This window comes from Astyanax mexicanus, chromosome 8 (genome assembly GCF_023375975.1).
Source record: "Astyanax mexicanus isolate ESR-SI-001 chromosome 8, AstMex3_surface, whole genome shotgun sequence".
In the NCBI taxonomy this organism is placed as follows: domain Eukaryota; kingdom Metazoa; phylum Chordata; class Actinopteri; order Characiformes; family Acestrorhamphidae; genus Astyanax; species Astyanax mexicanus.
In genome coordinates this window covers 29,015,990-29,030,692 of record NC_064415.1, presented here as the reverse complement: position 1 = coordinate 29,030,692, position 14,703 = coordinate 29,015,990, and the positions used below count along the sequence as shown (strand labels likewise).

At 36.1% G+C, this 14,703-nt stretch overlaps 1 protein-coding gene across 2 annotated transcripts in view; it reads left to right on the top strand.

The window, feature by feature from the left end:
* rgs12a (regulator of G protein signaling 12a) overlaps positions 1–14,703 on the top strand; it is a 56,926-nt gene that overhangs the window by 25,279 nt on the left and 16,944 nt on the right. The window contains exons 1-2 of one of the 2 annotated variants that reach the window (XM_049482936.1): positions 2,278–2,393; positions 12,936–12,954. In XM_049482936.1, coding sequence (XP_049338893.1) covers positions 2,295–2,393; positions 12,936–12,954 — 118 coding nt within the window. In that variant the 5' untranslated portion in view covers positions 2,278–2,294. Of the gene's footprint in view, positions 1–2,277; positions 2,394–12,935; positions 12,955–14,703 lie in introns of those variants that run through there. The other variant, XM_015607307.3, reaches the window with a different exon arrangement.

The window sequence follows — 14,703 nt, the reverse complement described above, 5'->3', positions numbered from 1 at the left end:
CACATCTCACAGGGCTGCTATAGGAGCCCTGTGGTATCTGGCACCACCTTTGGTAGATACTGGACACATCATATCAGGAACTTCACACAAGTCCTTTTGTTTAGGAGATGATTTGATGATTTCATACCACCCCCTGACAGATGCAACTATAGATGAAGACAATTAATGTTTTTCACCTTACCTGGTGTTAATGTTGTGGCTGGTTAATGGCATATACATGCCAATCAGCCATGCATAGCATTTCAGTGACTCCTTTTTATAATTTATCATATATCATACTACATATTCTGACATAGAGTCTTGTCAGTCAATAGAAACAAGGATGGGTAGGCACAGGCACACGGTAGATGAAAATCCAAGATGGCAGACTGTGTGATATATTCTTTCCTGTCCACCATCTACCACTCATTTGCTATCGATAGATAGATTACAGCTTCTGAAATTGCAGCAGTGCTTTAGTAAAGCAGCAGTTAAACCTGAGGGATATTTATTATAAAATAAAGGATTTATTAAACAATTATCTTTTTCTCCCTCCCAAAATACAGGGACATTCCAGCATTAACATTCTTTATGTAATTGACACTTTCATTTCATTTAGCCAATCTGGTGTTGATTCTTCTTTTTACATTTAAATATCCACAAAGGGTGGGCGATAGTATGATTGAAGTAAAATTAATGATATTGGACAGATATAATCTAACTCTTGTAGATATTTAATGGAAAATAAGAACAATATGGCCCAATATATCACAATATTTCAAGGTATTTTTTCGATAACAATATTCTTGCCGATATGACAAAACATTGAAATAGAATAAAATAATTTCAAAAATACACTACTGCAATATGATATTTTATTTGTCCATATTATTGAATATGATATGATATGGCACACACCTAATTAAGATTTTCACTAGATTGTAACAAAAGTCAGTGATTTAACATGTAATGATACTCCATGTATCTAGGATTGAAGTAAAATAAATGATTCTTGACATATAATCTATAAACAGCAAAAATTGGACCCTGCTGGCCCATATTGCCCTAAAATAATATCACAATATTTCAGGGTATTTGTTCGATGATGTATACAATACAATATGGCGCACCCATAGTGTCCACCAATTAAAGAAAAAGTGTAATTAATTGTGATTGACATCACTGTTGACAGCATTATTATAAATACAATAATCTAAAAATATCTATCTTTTTGAGTGTTTTTGGATTGTGAATTAAACGGATATATTTCCCTTGAAGACATTGTGACCCCAATATTTTACCACCATCCCTGTAAAGGAAATCTGAGTGAGTCTCTGTAGGTTTTACCACAATCCACCACTTCAGACTAAACCACTATAAGTGACTTTTTGTTTACGTCTCAACCACAGAAACCTCCTCAAATGTCCAGAACCTTTGACATGCAGTATCAGTGGAGTTCCCCTTTCAAGTGGATACAGCCAGGCCAAGTCTCTGAATCCTTCAGTGATGATGCATTTTGTTTTGTGATGACTGCAGAGAGGAAGAGGCTGAACCAGGGGAAACATTAGGCTTAATGTTACAGACGGCCTTGAGGGCTCATTGGAAACATGAGCAAATAAGCTGGTGACCACCTCAACGCGAGTATAACAGGGCTGACTGCCACAATATGACAGGGGTAATTTGCCTGACTTGCTTTGTTTTACTGAGACTACGGTGGTACAGCAGCAGAAGAAAACATGTCAGGTCAACCACCATAAAATCTCCAAATGCAGTTGGGCGTTAGTTTAGATTTTTCTCCAAAGCAAAGAAAACACTGTAATATAATACTGTCCTATAATACGTCCTCTGGTAGCTCTGCATTATTCCTGGGAAAGGCCCACCCAGTGTGTACCGCACTAACACAAATATATAGGAACTAAATTTATCCCATTATACATCACACACGCTAACACACATCTCCAAATAAGCCCAACAGGGAACTGAGATGGATTAGCTTGTCCTGGCAGTAAGGAGTTTATCGTTTTGTTTCTGCCTGGATGTGATATGATCTAAAGCCCTAGAGGTGTGTGTGACAGGGCAGCTATGACTATAATACAGGAGAATCTGCTCTGCTGTGGCGTCTTCTGGAGTCGTATGTTGGGGGCCGGGTGAACTTGTTTAGACATGGCCCTGGATGTGTCTGTGTGTGTGTGTATGTGTGTGTGTAAACGCTCCCTGTCCCATCCTGGGTGGGGAATATTCAGGTATGAGTGCACACACTCACACACACACACAACTCACACACACACTCACACACATACACATATGCTTGGGAAATGCATAGCATATACACACGCGCCGTGCTGACTAAAGCCATTGACTCAAAGATGAGTCTCAAAAAGAGGTTCTCCTTCCGAAAGGCAAGGCAGAAAGTGGTAAGTTTCAGCTTCCGAATTTTTTCCGTTGGGTTTTTTGCTCAGATTTCGCTCTCTTATCCTCCGCTGGCTTGACTTTGTTAGATCAGCTGCTTTACTCATTAGTTGCCTCACTAGCAGCTGTGCTGGGTAGCCTTGCCTGGCCTCAGCAGGGTCTCAAACAGCCTGTCAGGAGAAGAGGCATTTAACACTTCTCTTTGTAGAGGTTGAGGCAGGTCATCTTCATCTTTAGTGGATATATCCACGGACGTGATCCGTCTTTGTCCGCGTGTATCACGGAAACTCTGGCTAAAACATGCTAAGACATGCCAGGAACTTTTGTTTGGATCTGGTGCTTGTCTCCTGTAGAGCTGTTTTAACTTCAGCCAGTGGATATACTGTTCTACCTCTTGGCACGGGCCTTTTTAGACTCTTGTTGACAGCAACTGTCCAAACGGTTGCTGTTTGTTCATAATACAGAACTGTCAGAACGGTTCATGTGTGCATATGATGATTCCTTTGACATTTTCATTGGAAAGCAGTAAAGCTAGTCAAATCCAGCAGAAGCTTACTTGAAACCAGTTACATTTTTCCAACATTGGCAGGAATAAGCAGCAGATTTGACAATGTTATGTTGTGCTGAGATAAACAAATTACACTCAAAGAACTCCCGATGGCACAGCTGTCTAAGCATTGGCCCTGTTATCAGGATACTGTTGGTTCAATCCTTGGTATCGCCAATCAGTGACGACGACGACTCTTAACTGTGGTTGGAAGTCGCTCACTGGGTAGGTGGGAAGATTGCCCTCCCTCTCCCCCATCACTCATCCTGATTATAACCAGTGTGGACAAATGTATTAAAACATTTAAATAATTGCTGTGAACCACTGGGTTAGGAAAAACATATCTAGTATATAAGTTTTAGTGTGTTCTAATTAAATATGGTATATTAAGTTGTCAGATTTGCGTGGCAAGTGTGTTGGGTCAGTGCAAACTTACCTAATGGCAAGTGTGTTTGATTAGTGCAGCCGTTCCCTTTGGCTACAGGCATTATCTATTTACATATTGTTTGACTTATATTACTCATCCGCTCTGTGTTGTCTTTCCTCTTCAAGTAAAATCCCCCAATTTTTTCTTATTCGTGCTTTCTGACAAAAATATGTATGTCCAAAACGGGAACTTTACAATGAAAGTCAATATCAAACGTTTTTTATATTCAAAGTTTTTTTGACAGTAACATTATACCCTTTTGTTATCTATATCTGGTTGTTATTGGTTGTAAGTACAGTTGGTGGTATTCCTTATTATTGTGTGTTATCTTCTGCATTTTGAAAAATGTAGCTTTTATTGCTTTTATTAGTTGACTGTGATAAGCTAAATGAGAACAAAATTGTCCATTCAGAGTAGTCTATTCCATTCCATTCAGTTTTATGACCCTTTTATGTCACTAATGAAATTCTAATATAATTGCATTATAATGGAATTACATACTTTTATACAGTGGTGAACTTTTAGTTTCTAAGAAAATGCTGTTACTAAAGGTGGAATATATAAAATATGTCTACAGTTCCCCCCCCAAAAATAAATAACATTCATATTAATATAATATCTGGAATCTCTTTTCTAAGCAAACACTATGGGTAATGATAAGGTCATTGTTAATTATTAAGGGCATACCCATATATTACATAATAATAAGATGATGATGTAGTTATTGTGACAGACCTTATTCTTATTCTTATTCAGACCTTATATAGATTTGAAACCCAACTTTGACATGTGAGCTGAGGGTGTTTAGGCTTATAGTATTAGATTGACCAAAAAATTGAATAAAAATGTATTTGGTTTCATAGATGTAAACTATTTTTACTCTATATTTGCATAAAATACAGTGCAACAGAATTCTGTATTCTGTATTTTTTAATTTTGTCCTAATAAGTCAAGTAAGTCAGTAAGCCTAATGTCAGAAAAGAGTTGTAACATCAAATTGTCAGACAGTGAAGCTCTTCTTCTTGTTTATTCATTCCAAAATCAAATTTGCAAAGGATATTTATAAAAATGTTGAGGTAAAAAGCTCTCATATTAAAAAGTTTGATCTTTAGCTGGTAATTTCAGTGCTTTATATACACAGTAATAAACACATATAATTAGTATTACAGAAATATTATTATTTCTGATTAGAGTTCCTTTAACAGAAGATAACTATGCAAGATTGTCTTATTCATTTCCACGATTAATAGTTTAACATGACTATGTTACATTAAATAAAACATTGGAGAAATGCATGACAATGGAATTGGAACATTATTTGAAATGCTTAAGTATTTATTACTTTTTTGAATGTATGTTTAGCTCTAATGAAGTAACACTATTGCTGTTTTTTTGAAGTTGATGTTTGTAGAAAAACGGAGATTTACCACCTGTTATCTTTCTTTTGAGGCCATAAAATTCACACATCTAGCCTCAGCAGAGGTGTGATGCAGTTTGTTTGTAGACTGCCACTGAAGGTGAGAGCCTTCAGGAAGAGGAAGGGAGTCTGGCAGGATTGTGTGTGGGCCTGACAGAGGAGGAATGTGATTGCTGCAGCTCTACATGGTGGATATGGGAAGCAATAATGTCCTAAATACACTATCTTAATGTTTGTAGACACCCGTTCTAATGAATGCATTGCACTACAGTACTTTTTGTACCCATTGATTACTAACACAACAGTGCAAATGCACTTACACAGCATGTCTAGTCCCTGCAGAGAATAAGCTCCCCAGCACTGTGTTCTTTGGATTGATGGTGCTCCATCCAGTACTTTTGGGATGAGTTGGGATGAGGTGGAGGATGGTCCAAACCAATCTGCAAAGCTTCAGAATATATTAGAAAGTCTTCTCTGGACAGTAGAAACACTTACAAACTAACAAAAGCAACATAGTCTATTTTAAAATACCCTTTCAGAAGATACAATGAATAATGTCCTAATACTTTTTCACGGTTGTATTTGTTAACAAAACTAATTATTCTAAAAGTGGCTCCCAGTAGAAACACAGCATTCACACATAGTGTAGATGTAGTGAAGAAAAACGAAGCTGAGTTTTGCAATGAAGACACATTCATGTTAATTTTGTACAAAAGAACTGAAACAGCAAACATTTAATGGGACATTTAACATTTTATGGGACAGGAGGAAAAAAGCTTTTGTCATGGCATTTCTGTGGTAGACAATTTTAAAATGTGCTTGGTGTCTCTTTCTAAGCACAGAAATAATGATAGTTGTCTGAAGCCTAATATGTACCACATTTTGTCTTTGTCTTTAAAGCCTTGGAGAACCTAAAGTTGTCATTGCTTCCAAGTTAGGCTATTGTTGGTCTTGTGGGCACATGTTGATTTTATTGATTTTCCATTTTTCACATGTGCTTTATCAGACAATCTCATATTCAACAAAAAGTGTGTGAAACTACATGTACAGTTTGTATGATCTACCTATGTGATGAGCAGATATAACTTAGCAAGTAGCCTACTGTGTTGATCTTGCCCATCATCCATTAGCTCTACCCAAAAAGGAGACTCCAAAGTTCTCTAAACTAAGGGTCAAATGACGATTTTATCAATTACACATTTTAAATCAATGATAAAATCTAATTAAAAAACAACTTATGAAGAGTTGTATTGTTTGGCTTAACAGTGCACAAATATTTGTTGTGGCTACTGCACTTGTGCAGATCTCCACATCAATGGGGGCCCCCTGCTAGCATATTAACTTTCGTATATCTGCAGTGTTATCTGCAAACCGAATTTTTGTTTCATCTCTAAAGAGATGTTGTTCTTAGCATTATTTCCACTTCCTCCACGTCTTCAGAGATGACATGCATAAAGTTATTATTGTATGCATTTCATTAACTTGTTAATTGAACATGAAATTTAGAAATCAAAAAGCAAATAACAACAAGACAAACAGCAACAATTTTTTTCCCTAGAGGAGAAATCTGGTGTGAAATGGACTTGGGGTGTAATGAAACATGATAATGATAATAACAAAAATGTTTTTTTTATTAAATGTCCCCCCTTTATTTACCTCCAGCATGAATTCAAAATATTGCTTATACATATATATACACATGCATTTTCACAGAATTTATTTTGTATTCTGTTCTCCTATCCTGCCTTTTCGTTCATGCTCGTTAGTCTACTTAACCTACCTGTACACTATCAAAGCTCTCAGAGCCTCATTATAAATGTCAGTGCCCTCAGAATTCTACTTTTGAAATGTGGAGCTACTTTGAGCTTGATTTCATTGTTTGGAAAACACTATGCCCCTCTCAATAGCATTGTAAGCCTGTTGGGAGCATCAGCTAAAAGCGCTGTATTTCAGAATGCTGAAGGAGAACCGGAGTTGGGCTATTTGATCAAAGATTGTGTTCGATACCATGTTTCACTACAACCCAAGTCCATTTTATACTGGATTTCTCCTTTAAGTGGTGTATCTTGCTGTATATTTTGAGCACGTGTTTTTAAAATTCCTCACCGACTTTACTTTTTACTCTACTGTTTTGGTCATACACAGTGGTTTTTAGAAAGAATGGTACCTGAGATTCCTTTGGATGAGACTGAGTAGTGTTTCAGTGATAGAATTTCAGATTTTTTAATTAACATTCTCTTTTATACTTACAGTTAGATCAACACCCATTGTGTTCTTGACTTTTTGGTAGTTGTATCATCACAACACAATTTCATAGGACTTTTTCTCGTTGCCCTTGACTTACCATTGTGTCTGAGAGCTGTCAGCTGGACCATCTGAGACAGTTTATAAATCTCTTAAACCGAGTACAGGCCCTCCCATTCAGTATGGCGACCACATTCTGCTGCTGCTGAAATCCCCTAGCGCTGCATAATAACATACTTCCTAATGGGACTTGAGGATATATTTAACTCCCCAAAGTCTGAAACACGTGTCACCGGTGGCTGCACTGTCTGTGGTCTGAAAAGACTTGTTACCACAGTATTCCACTTGAGGATTCCAGGGTCGTGGCAGCAGTTTATTAACTGCTTCTTCTTCTTCTTCTTCTTCTTCTTCCACGAGTGACTAGCATGTCGGAGGTACTTGTTTTTCTCCTACTCTCTCTTTCTCCCTCTGTTTCCCATTACCAGCCTCATGTCTCGCTCCATCCCTCCTTCTGAACCGCAGAAGGGGCCACTTCAGAGCCGGGAGGGGGTTCTGTGTGGAGCTGGAGTGGCTTGTATAGCACCATGAGGGCTGTTTGAATAAGAGAATGAGGAAGGTTTGTCGAATCGTGCCTTACAAGGAGGCTCCTCAGTGTTTGAGAAAGGAGCAGTTGCTTGCGGCGCAGATAATTAACTAGATAAACCATCCATCCCCTCACATGAATCTCGTTAGCGTTAGAGTTTAGCTTGATCGAGTTAACCTCCATGTTACCTCCTGACTCTGTTACCTCTGTGAGTCTTCAGACTTCTTACAGTGGAGACGACACGTCAAGACTTCGTTTGTTGTCCTTTAACTTTGTATGGACACGTTCTGAGCAAAGCGGTGGAATTGGCTGGCTCGTACTGATGTGTGTCCTAGAGCTTATTCATGCTTTGAAGTGGCCTCGTGAAGAAGGCTTGTGGTTTTTGGAGCCTGTCCCTCTCTCTATTTTCTAGAATCTCTTTAAGAGCATTCTTGGATTAGGCTGCCATGAAATCAGACATTGTACAAGAGGCTATAGCTGTGTTTGTCTTTTTGTCTGCACTCCACTATAGTGTTTGTGTGTCTAGCAATCAGTTCTTGATTGGAAGGATGCATGATTGCATCTGAAAGCTGCAGATATCAGCATTGCTCAGATGTTGAGTTTGGATCAGCATTTTAAACGCATTTTTGATGATGTATGCATTGAACTCCCCTGCTCCCAAACAAACAGGCTTCTGCACTAATATAATGTCTGTATTTCACATTGACCTGCTATGTATCTGCATTGATCTGCAGGATATGCATTGTTTGCACAGACGATTTGAGCCACACACCGCTAGTTGTTATCATTATATTGCTTTGTCGCTGTGGGTGGTAATGCCTCATGGCATATTCCCAGTACACACATGACACAGTGGATGAAGGAATGTTAAATTCCTGTACAATTTCAGAAATGGAACGTCCTGTCCATCTGACATCTATTATTGGGACACGCTGAAACTTTGCTCAAAATTCACCTTGCCTTGCCATGAGCACCCTGGACATTGTTAAGGATTACTGCCCACGTAAGTTATATATTTTTTTGGGCTGTCTGCATTGATGTGTTAGTGCATGCAATTCAGCATTTTATCACCATTTTTAATGGTTTTATTTAGCAATTTGACACAAGAAGGTTGCATTTTATATATGCAAGTATTCTGTCTCTCTCCATCTTACCCTCTCTCTTATTCTTGAACACACACACACATAGCGGATGGCAGGTTTCCTCTTTTCAAGTGGTTAAAAAGCATCAAAACTACCATGAGATATTAGAATAAAAAAGTAAAAAAAGCTGTAGTCTATTATTTTTGTCCCACTCCCCCCCCAACAAGCATTATTATTTTTTTTTTAATTAAATTACAGTATATGTTTGTGAGCAATGCAGCTATTTTTATGCAAATCTCACCACTAATATAATCTAGTACTGATTATTTTATTTACATTGAAATACCCCTTATTTAGAACTTAATCTTAAGAAGAACAAAAGCTGTGATTAATCACAATTAAACACACATTTCTGTTGTGATTAATCCAATATTTTGCTTTACATTGTGTTTATGCTTTAAAACAATCTGTAAGTGTGTGTAAATCTGTGTTCATGTGTTGTCCCCTTAAAATCAAACATACGTGACTTTACCCCATCCAAAGCAACATTTAGGAGAACTTAAACACACACCAGCTGAACTCAAGCAGCTTGTACCAAATACAAATGCTGTGTCTGTTGTTCATTAAAATAAGCTTTCATTAATTGTAATTCAAATACAATGTTCATGTAAACGTGCACTGTTTCTGCTGGAAAAGGGCATTGAACCAGAAACCTTCCACTTTTCTAAAGTTTTGGCCCTTTTTAGTACATTATAAATCACAAAGAGACATGTAATCATAGCTGAGCTTAATATGTGATATCCTTAATATAGTAAAAATGCAGCTGCATTGGTTGATCGCTCTGTATGGGAGGGGGCACACCTTTCCAAAAAGCCGCTGCCTATGTTATGTTGTATGTTTATGGACGTCCTCCAACCACAGCCTCAGATTTTAGACAGATTAAACAATCTTAGTTTAGTTTACAATCTTAGGAAAAACATCATCAGACAAAACCATTAGAGAGTTTGTGTGACTTATCGTAGTTTTATGGTCAAATTAATGACAGTAGGTTACAACCACATTTTGTCTGCTTTTTAATAGCCTGTTTAGTTTAAAATAAAATTTCAGGCTATCATGCTGCTGATTCTGTAGCTACCATCAATAAAAATAGCTGCAAAGATAAAGATCAGTAAAGATAGCTGGAGAATAATATGTGTATGCACGTTGTGGAAGTAAAAAAGTATAAAAAGATAAAACAAATGAAAAAATCCAGGTTTAACTGCTTGTAGTGTTTGAATGAATAGCCGTATTCTGTTATTGGCCTTATTCTGACTTTTTGTACCATAGATGTTCCAGTTCATTACAATGTGATGCTTTATTGAAATGTTAACTTTGATTAAAACTTGCAACCACTCTGTTGTTAAGAAATGGACAAAACTTGCAGTTCTGTTTTGGACGTAAAGGGTCATTACAATTAAATGAGTCGAGCATCTTAATTAGGCCACATGTTTTAGGTCTTGGAAAACAGTTAGACATTCCTGTTCTGGTTACTTTGTATTAAACAACTCTGTTCGTTGCAAGAGTCTGTTCTTTTCCATTAGAAAGACTCACATACTTCAGTAATTCTTCTATGAATGTAGTTGTTTTTGTTGTCATTTCAATACTTGTGTTATTTACCGGAGGGAAAGAATGCACTTAATTGTACCAGGTATGCATTTTGACACTTTTAAAGACTGTGATCCGAGCCAGTTCTACCGTTAAAAACCCCTCGATTAGCATATCAATACCCACCCATTAGCCTAAGCACACTTGATGTGCTCCGTGATCTCAGGTTTGAAAAGGGAGGCATGCTGGGGAAGGAATGCACCCTTTCAGACTGCTGATGAGCTGATATCGACACACTAACACACAATGGCAAACAGTTCAGCACTGTCTACAGACTGGGGCTTTTGTTCTGCAGCATTTAGAGTGTGAGCATATGTTTGTACATGTATGTATGTCCAGTTAAACATACAGTATATGTGTAAAATGTCATGTGAAAAAATTAGGAAGCCCTATGGTTATATAAACTCTTCTGTTCTGTTCAAATAAAGTTCAAATCCAGTTTATATGTAAAAAAAAAGAAGGTTTTCAAAGGTCTTTCACGTTTTTAACACGACTGTACATACATATACAATGCTCCTCATTAACAGTGTACTCAAATAATATTACAAAAGCTCATTTTCAACACATACAGCACTACAGATGATAACATCAGGTTCGTCTCTGTCTGTCTGCAGTTCCAGCAAATACGGTTCCACGTCTAAACACTGCTCAGCATCAGCTTGTCTTTCAGGCCTCATTGCTCTTTAGTTTTGTAATGTCTGTTCCGCACTCCTGTCCTCTCAGCACCCCAAGTTTTTAGGCAATGCCTTCTTTCCACTTCCTCCCACTGAATAAATAGTGTATGTATGCTGTCTTTCCTATTTGTGGTACCACCCATAAACACACACAAGCACACGCACACGCTGATTCACTTGTTTTTACACAATGTCAGGACATGAGGTTATATATAAACATACTGTTCATCATTTATATGTGTATAAATAAATGTTTCTGTCACACAAAAAAAACTTGTATCTCTAGAATTAGGAAGTTTACAGGTGAATGCAAAACAAGTCAATGTAAAAAGATTTTACTCCAAATAATTTTAGAGCAATTTGATTGTTCCATTTATAAAGAAAGTTTAACAGAATGTGAAGAACAGCTGCTATATCTATTATACTAAAGTATATTAAAATAAGATTATTAATTAATTTAATATGATAATTGTTTTATTTTCTGAAAGGTTTAAGGGTAAACACACTGATTCTGAAAATAATTAGCAATAAACTATAAAATTAATTTTACCATATATTCCCCCCCAAAAATAACTTTTGATCCTGAACATCATAATTTATGAGCTTTATTTACTCAACTTGACAGTGAGATGAAACTATAAAGTATAAAATAACATTTGTCGCTTATAGTATACCTTCATATAATTCTAAATTTGTAAACTGACCTCAACCTGAATGTCAATAAATGAGAAAAAAAAAAGTTTTTTTGATTTTCAAGTTTAAAAATAAATAATATGTGAATAGATTTTACAACTTTTTAAATTTAGTTTAAATTGTATAAACACACACACAAGGAGACTGTTTGACATGATGTAGATTTGAATTAAGAATCATATCTGGACCCTGTTTAGGTCAGCAAACACATTTTTTATTTTTAGTGTAAAAGATAAATAATAAGTGATTAAAACATAAATTTGGTAAAATATTTTTACAACTTTTTAGATTTATTTTAAATTGTATTGAGTGGTTAATTTAGTAAATAAATCTGTTTCAAAGTATGTTTAAATGAAGTTAACATTTACAGCTTATAGTATGCCTTCATTTAATACTGAATTTATTATTTGACCTCAATGTTTAAAAATAAGTGAATAAAACATTGACTTCAAATTTTTTCCAATTTTTAAAATTGTATGAATTGTTTTTTTATTCTTAAAGTATATAAAAACAAGCATGAACACACACACACACACATGGCAACTTCTGTTTGTCATGATGTAGATTTGAATGAAGAATCATATCTGGACCCTATTTAGGTCAGCAAACACATGCTTTGTAGTTGCCAGTGTATTTCTATATGCATACTCTCTCTCTCTCTCTCTCTCTCTCTGTCTCCCTCTCTCTCTCTCTTTTACTCATGTTAGTAAAAATCACAGATGCACACCCACGGAAACTGTTGAGCTACTGGAACGTGAGCGAATTTATTGCTTTTGAAGTGCTTGGGCTGAACCCTTTGTTTGAGTTGCAGACAGTCTTGGGCAAGTGCGTGTGTTTGAATAGGCCTGTCTCAGGTCATTTGGTGTGTATGAGTGTGTGTGTGTGTATGCATGTGTGGGTGGTACCCGGAGCAGAGGTGTGAACAGCTGTGTGTTAAGCCACCAGGGCCTATCCACAGCTACACCAACAGGCCCGTCTGTGAATCCCTTTGTAAAGACCCTCCCCTCTCAACAAACACAGCCCTCTCTCTCTCTCTCTCTCTCACACACACACACACACACACACATTCAGTCAATCGGGATGAGAAAGGTTGTGGAGATGTCAGGAGGAACTCCCTCCAGTCCGGCCATATCTCATCTCTCCTCTCTTTCTTCTTCTCACCCAGAGCTTTCCTCTCCTCTTTCCTTCAGTCGGGATGACTGTTTCTCATTCATGTCTTTCTTTGTTCTTTTTCAGTCGGCTGCGTCGGACGCTGGTGAGTATTTGCTTTTTACTTTAAAAATCTCCATTGTGAAATGACAGTAATAGGATCTTTGTGACCTACGTTTAAAGCCAGCCATGATTAGTCAGCTCTGCAGTGAGCAATGAAGCTCCAGGAACTGGTTAGACAGACTCTTTAGGACAGTAGTCTTTTGTAGTGCTGTGTGATGTATTGCCATTAGTGGTCTACTGATATTACTGGTTTACAACAATATTGAATATCGATTACAGCACTGCGAGTTTTTAACTTATAAAAAAAACTCATTAACCAGACCACCATAAACATTAAGCTTGTTAGATGACATAACACAATAAGTTAAGACTTAAGGCACATATTGTTTGTTGGATTATGTCAAATACACTAAATACAGTTAACTTTTTAAAGTAAAAAAGTTCAACTACAGTAAAGTAAAAGAGCTCAACTACAGTAAAACCTTATGTTTTAATAAATTAGTTCTTGAAGTCCAGGCTGGTTAATGTTTACAGTACTGTTCAACATTCTCAAGATGTCATTTAAAAGAAAAGACAGGAAAACAAAAGCACTTAAACAAAACACAACATTCTTTTAGTATGGAGTAAAAGCTCTCAGCAACTGTCCCAGATAGAAATTTATTTTTTTGTCAGTATGTATAAGCTGTTTTTTCTGTTCCTACAACGTTTTAGCTATCATTTTGTTGATCTGTGTTTGTTTATTCTGTCAGTAAATGAAAAAGGAAAGCTTTTTTTATTTGGATATAGGCATTTCACATTTAGTAGACATGTAAAAAAAAACGAAAGCAAAATCAACATTTAAACTTTTTATTATCAGAAAAAAATATTCAAAATGCTCTTTTTTCCCCCAAAATTGATTAACCTAATGGCACATTTATTAAATATTTTATATTGTTGTGATTTTATATCCGTTTCCTCATTGTTTTAATTGTTATGTATTTTAATGATTGTACTTTTGGTATTAGGAAGTTGCTACAGATCTTTCTATTAAGTTTTTTTTTCCCATAATGGGAACATTCTATTACTGTTGTGCTTTAAACCATTATTACCAATATTAGATAACATTTTGTAACATTACAAACTAACCTTCCTGATATGTATATAAACTGAAGAGTTCATATAAAATTAACGTTATTAATGCTTGATACTTGGCTATGTTATTATATGCCACCTGAGTATGTTATATTTATAAAAAAATATACATAGATATACAGCTCTGCTGGAAAAAAGTAAAAGACCACTTAAAATGATGATTTCTTTGATTTTACCAAATTGAAAACCTCTGGAATATAATCATGAGAAAGATAGATGATCACAAGCCATTAAATTAAGCTGAACTGCTTGAATATTTGCACCAGGAGTGGCATAAAGTTATCCAAAATCAGTGTGTAAGACTGGTGGAGGAGAACATGCCAAGATGCATGAAAACTGTGATTAAAAACCTGGGTTATGCCACCAAATATTGATTTCTGAACTCTTACAACTTTATGAATATGAACTTGTTTTCTTTGCATTACTTGAGGTCTGAAAGCTCTGCCTCTTTTTGTTATTTTCTTCAAATAAATGCTCTAAATGACAATATTTTTATTTGGAATTTAGGAAAAATGTTGTCTGTAGTTTATAAAATAAAACTACAATGTTAATTTTACTGAAACATATACCTATAAATAGCAAAATCAGAGAAACTGATTTAGAAACTGAAGTGGTCTCTTAGTTTTTTCCAGAGCTGTATGTTTAGAAAATATATAACTAT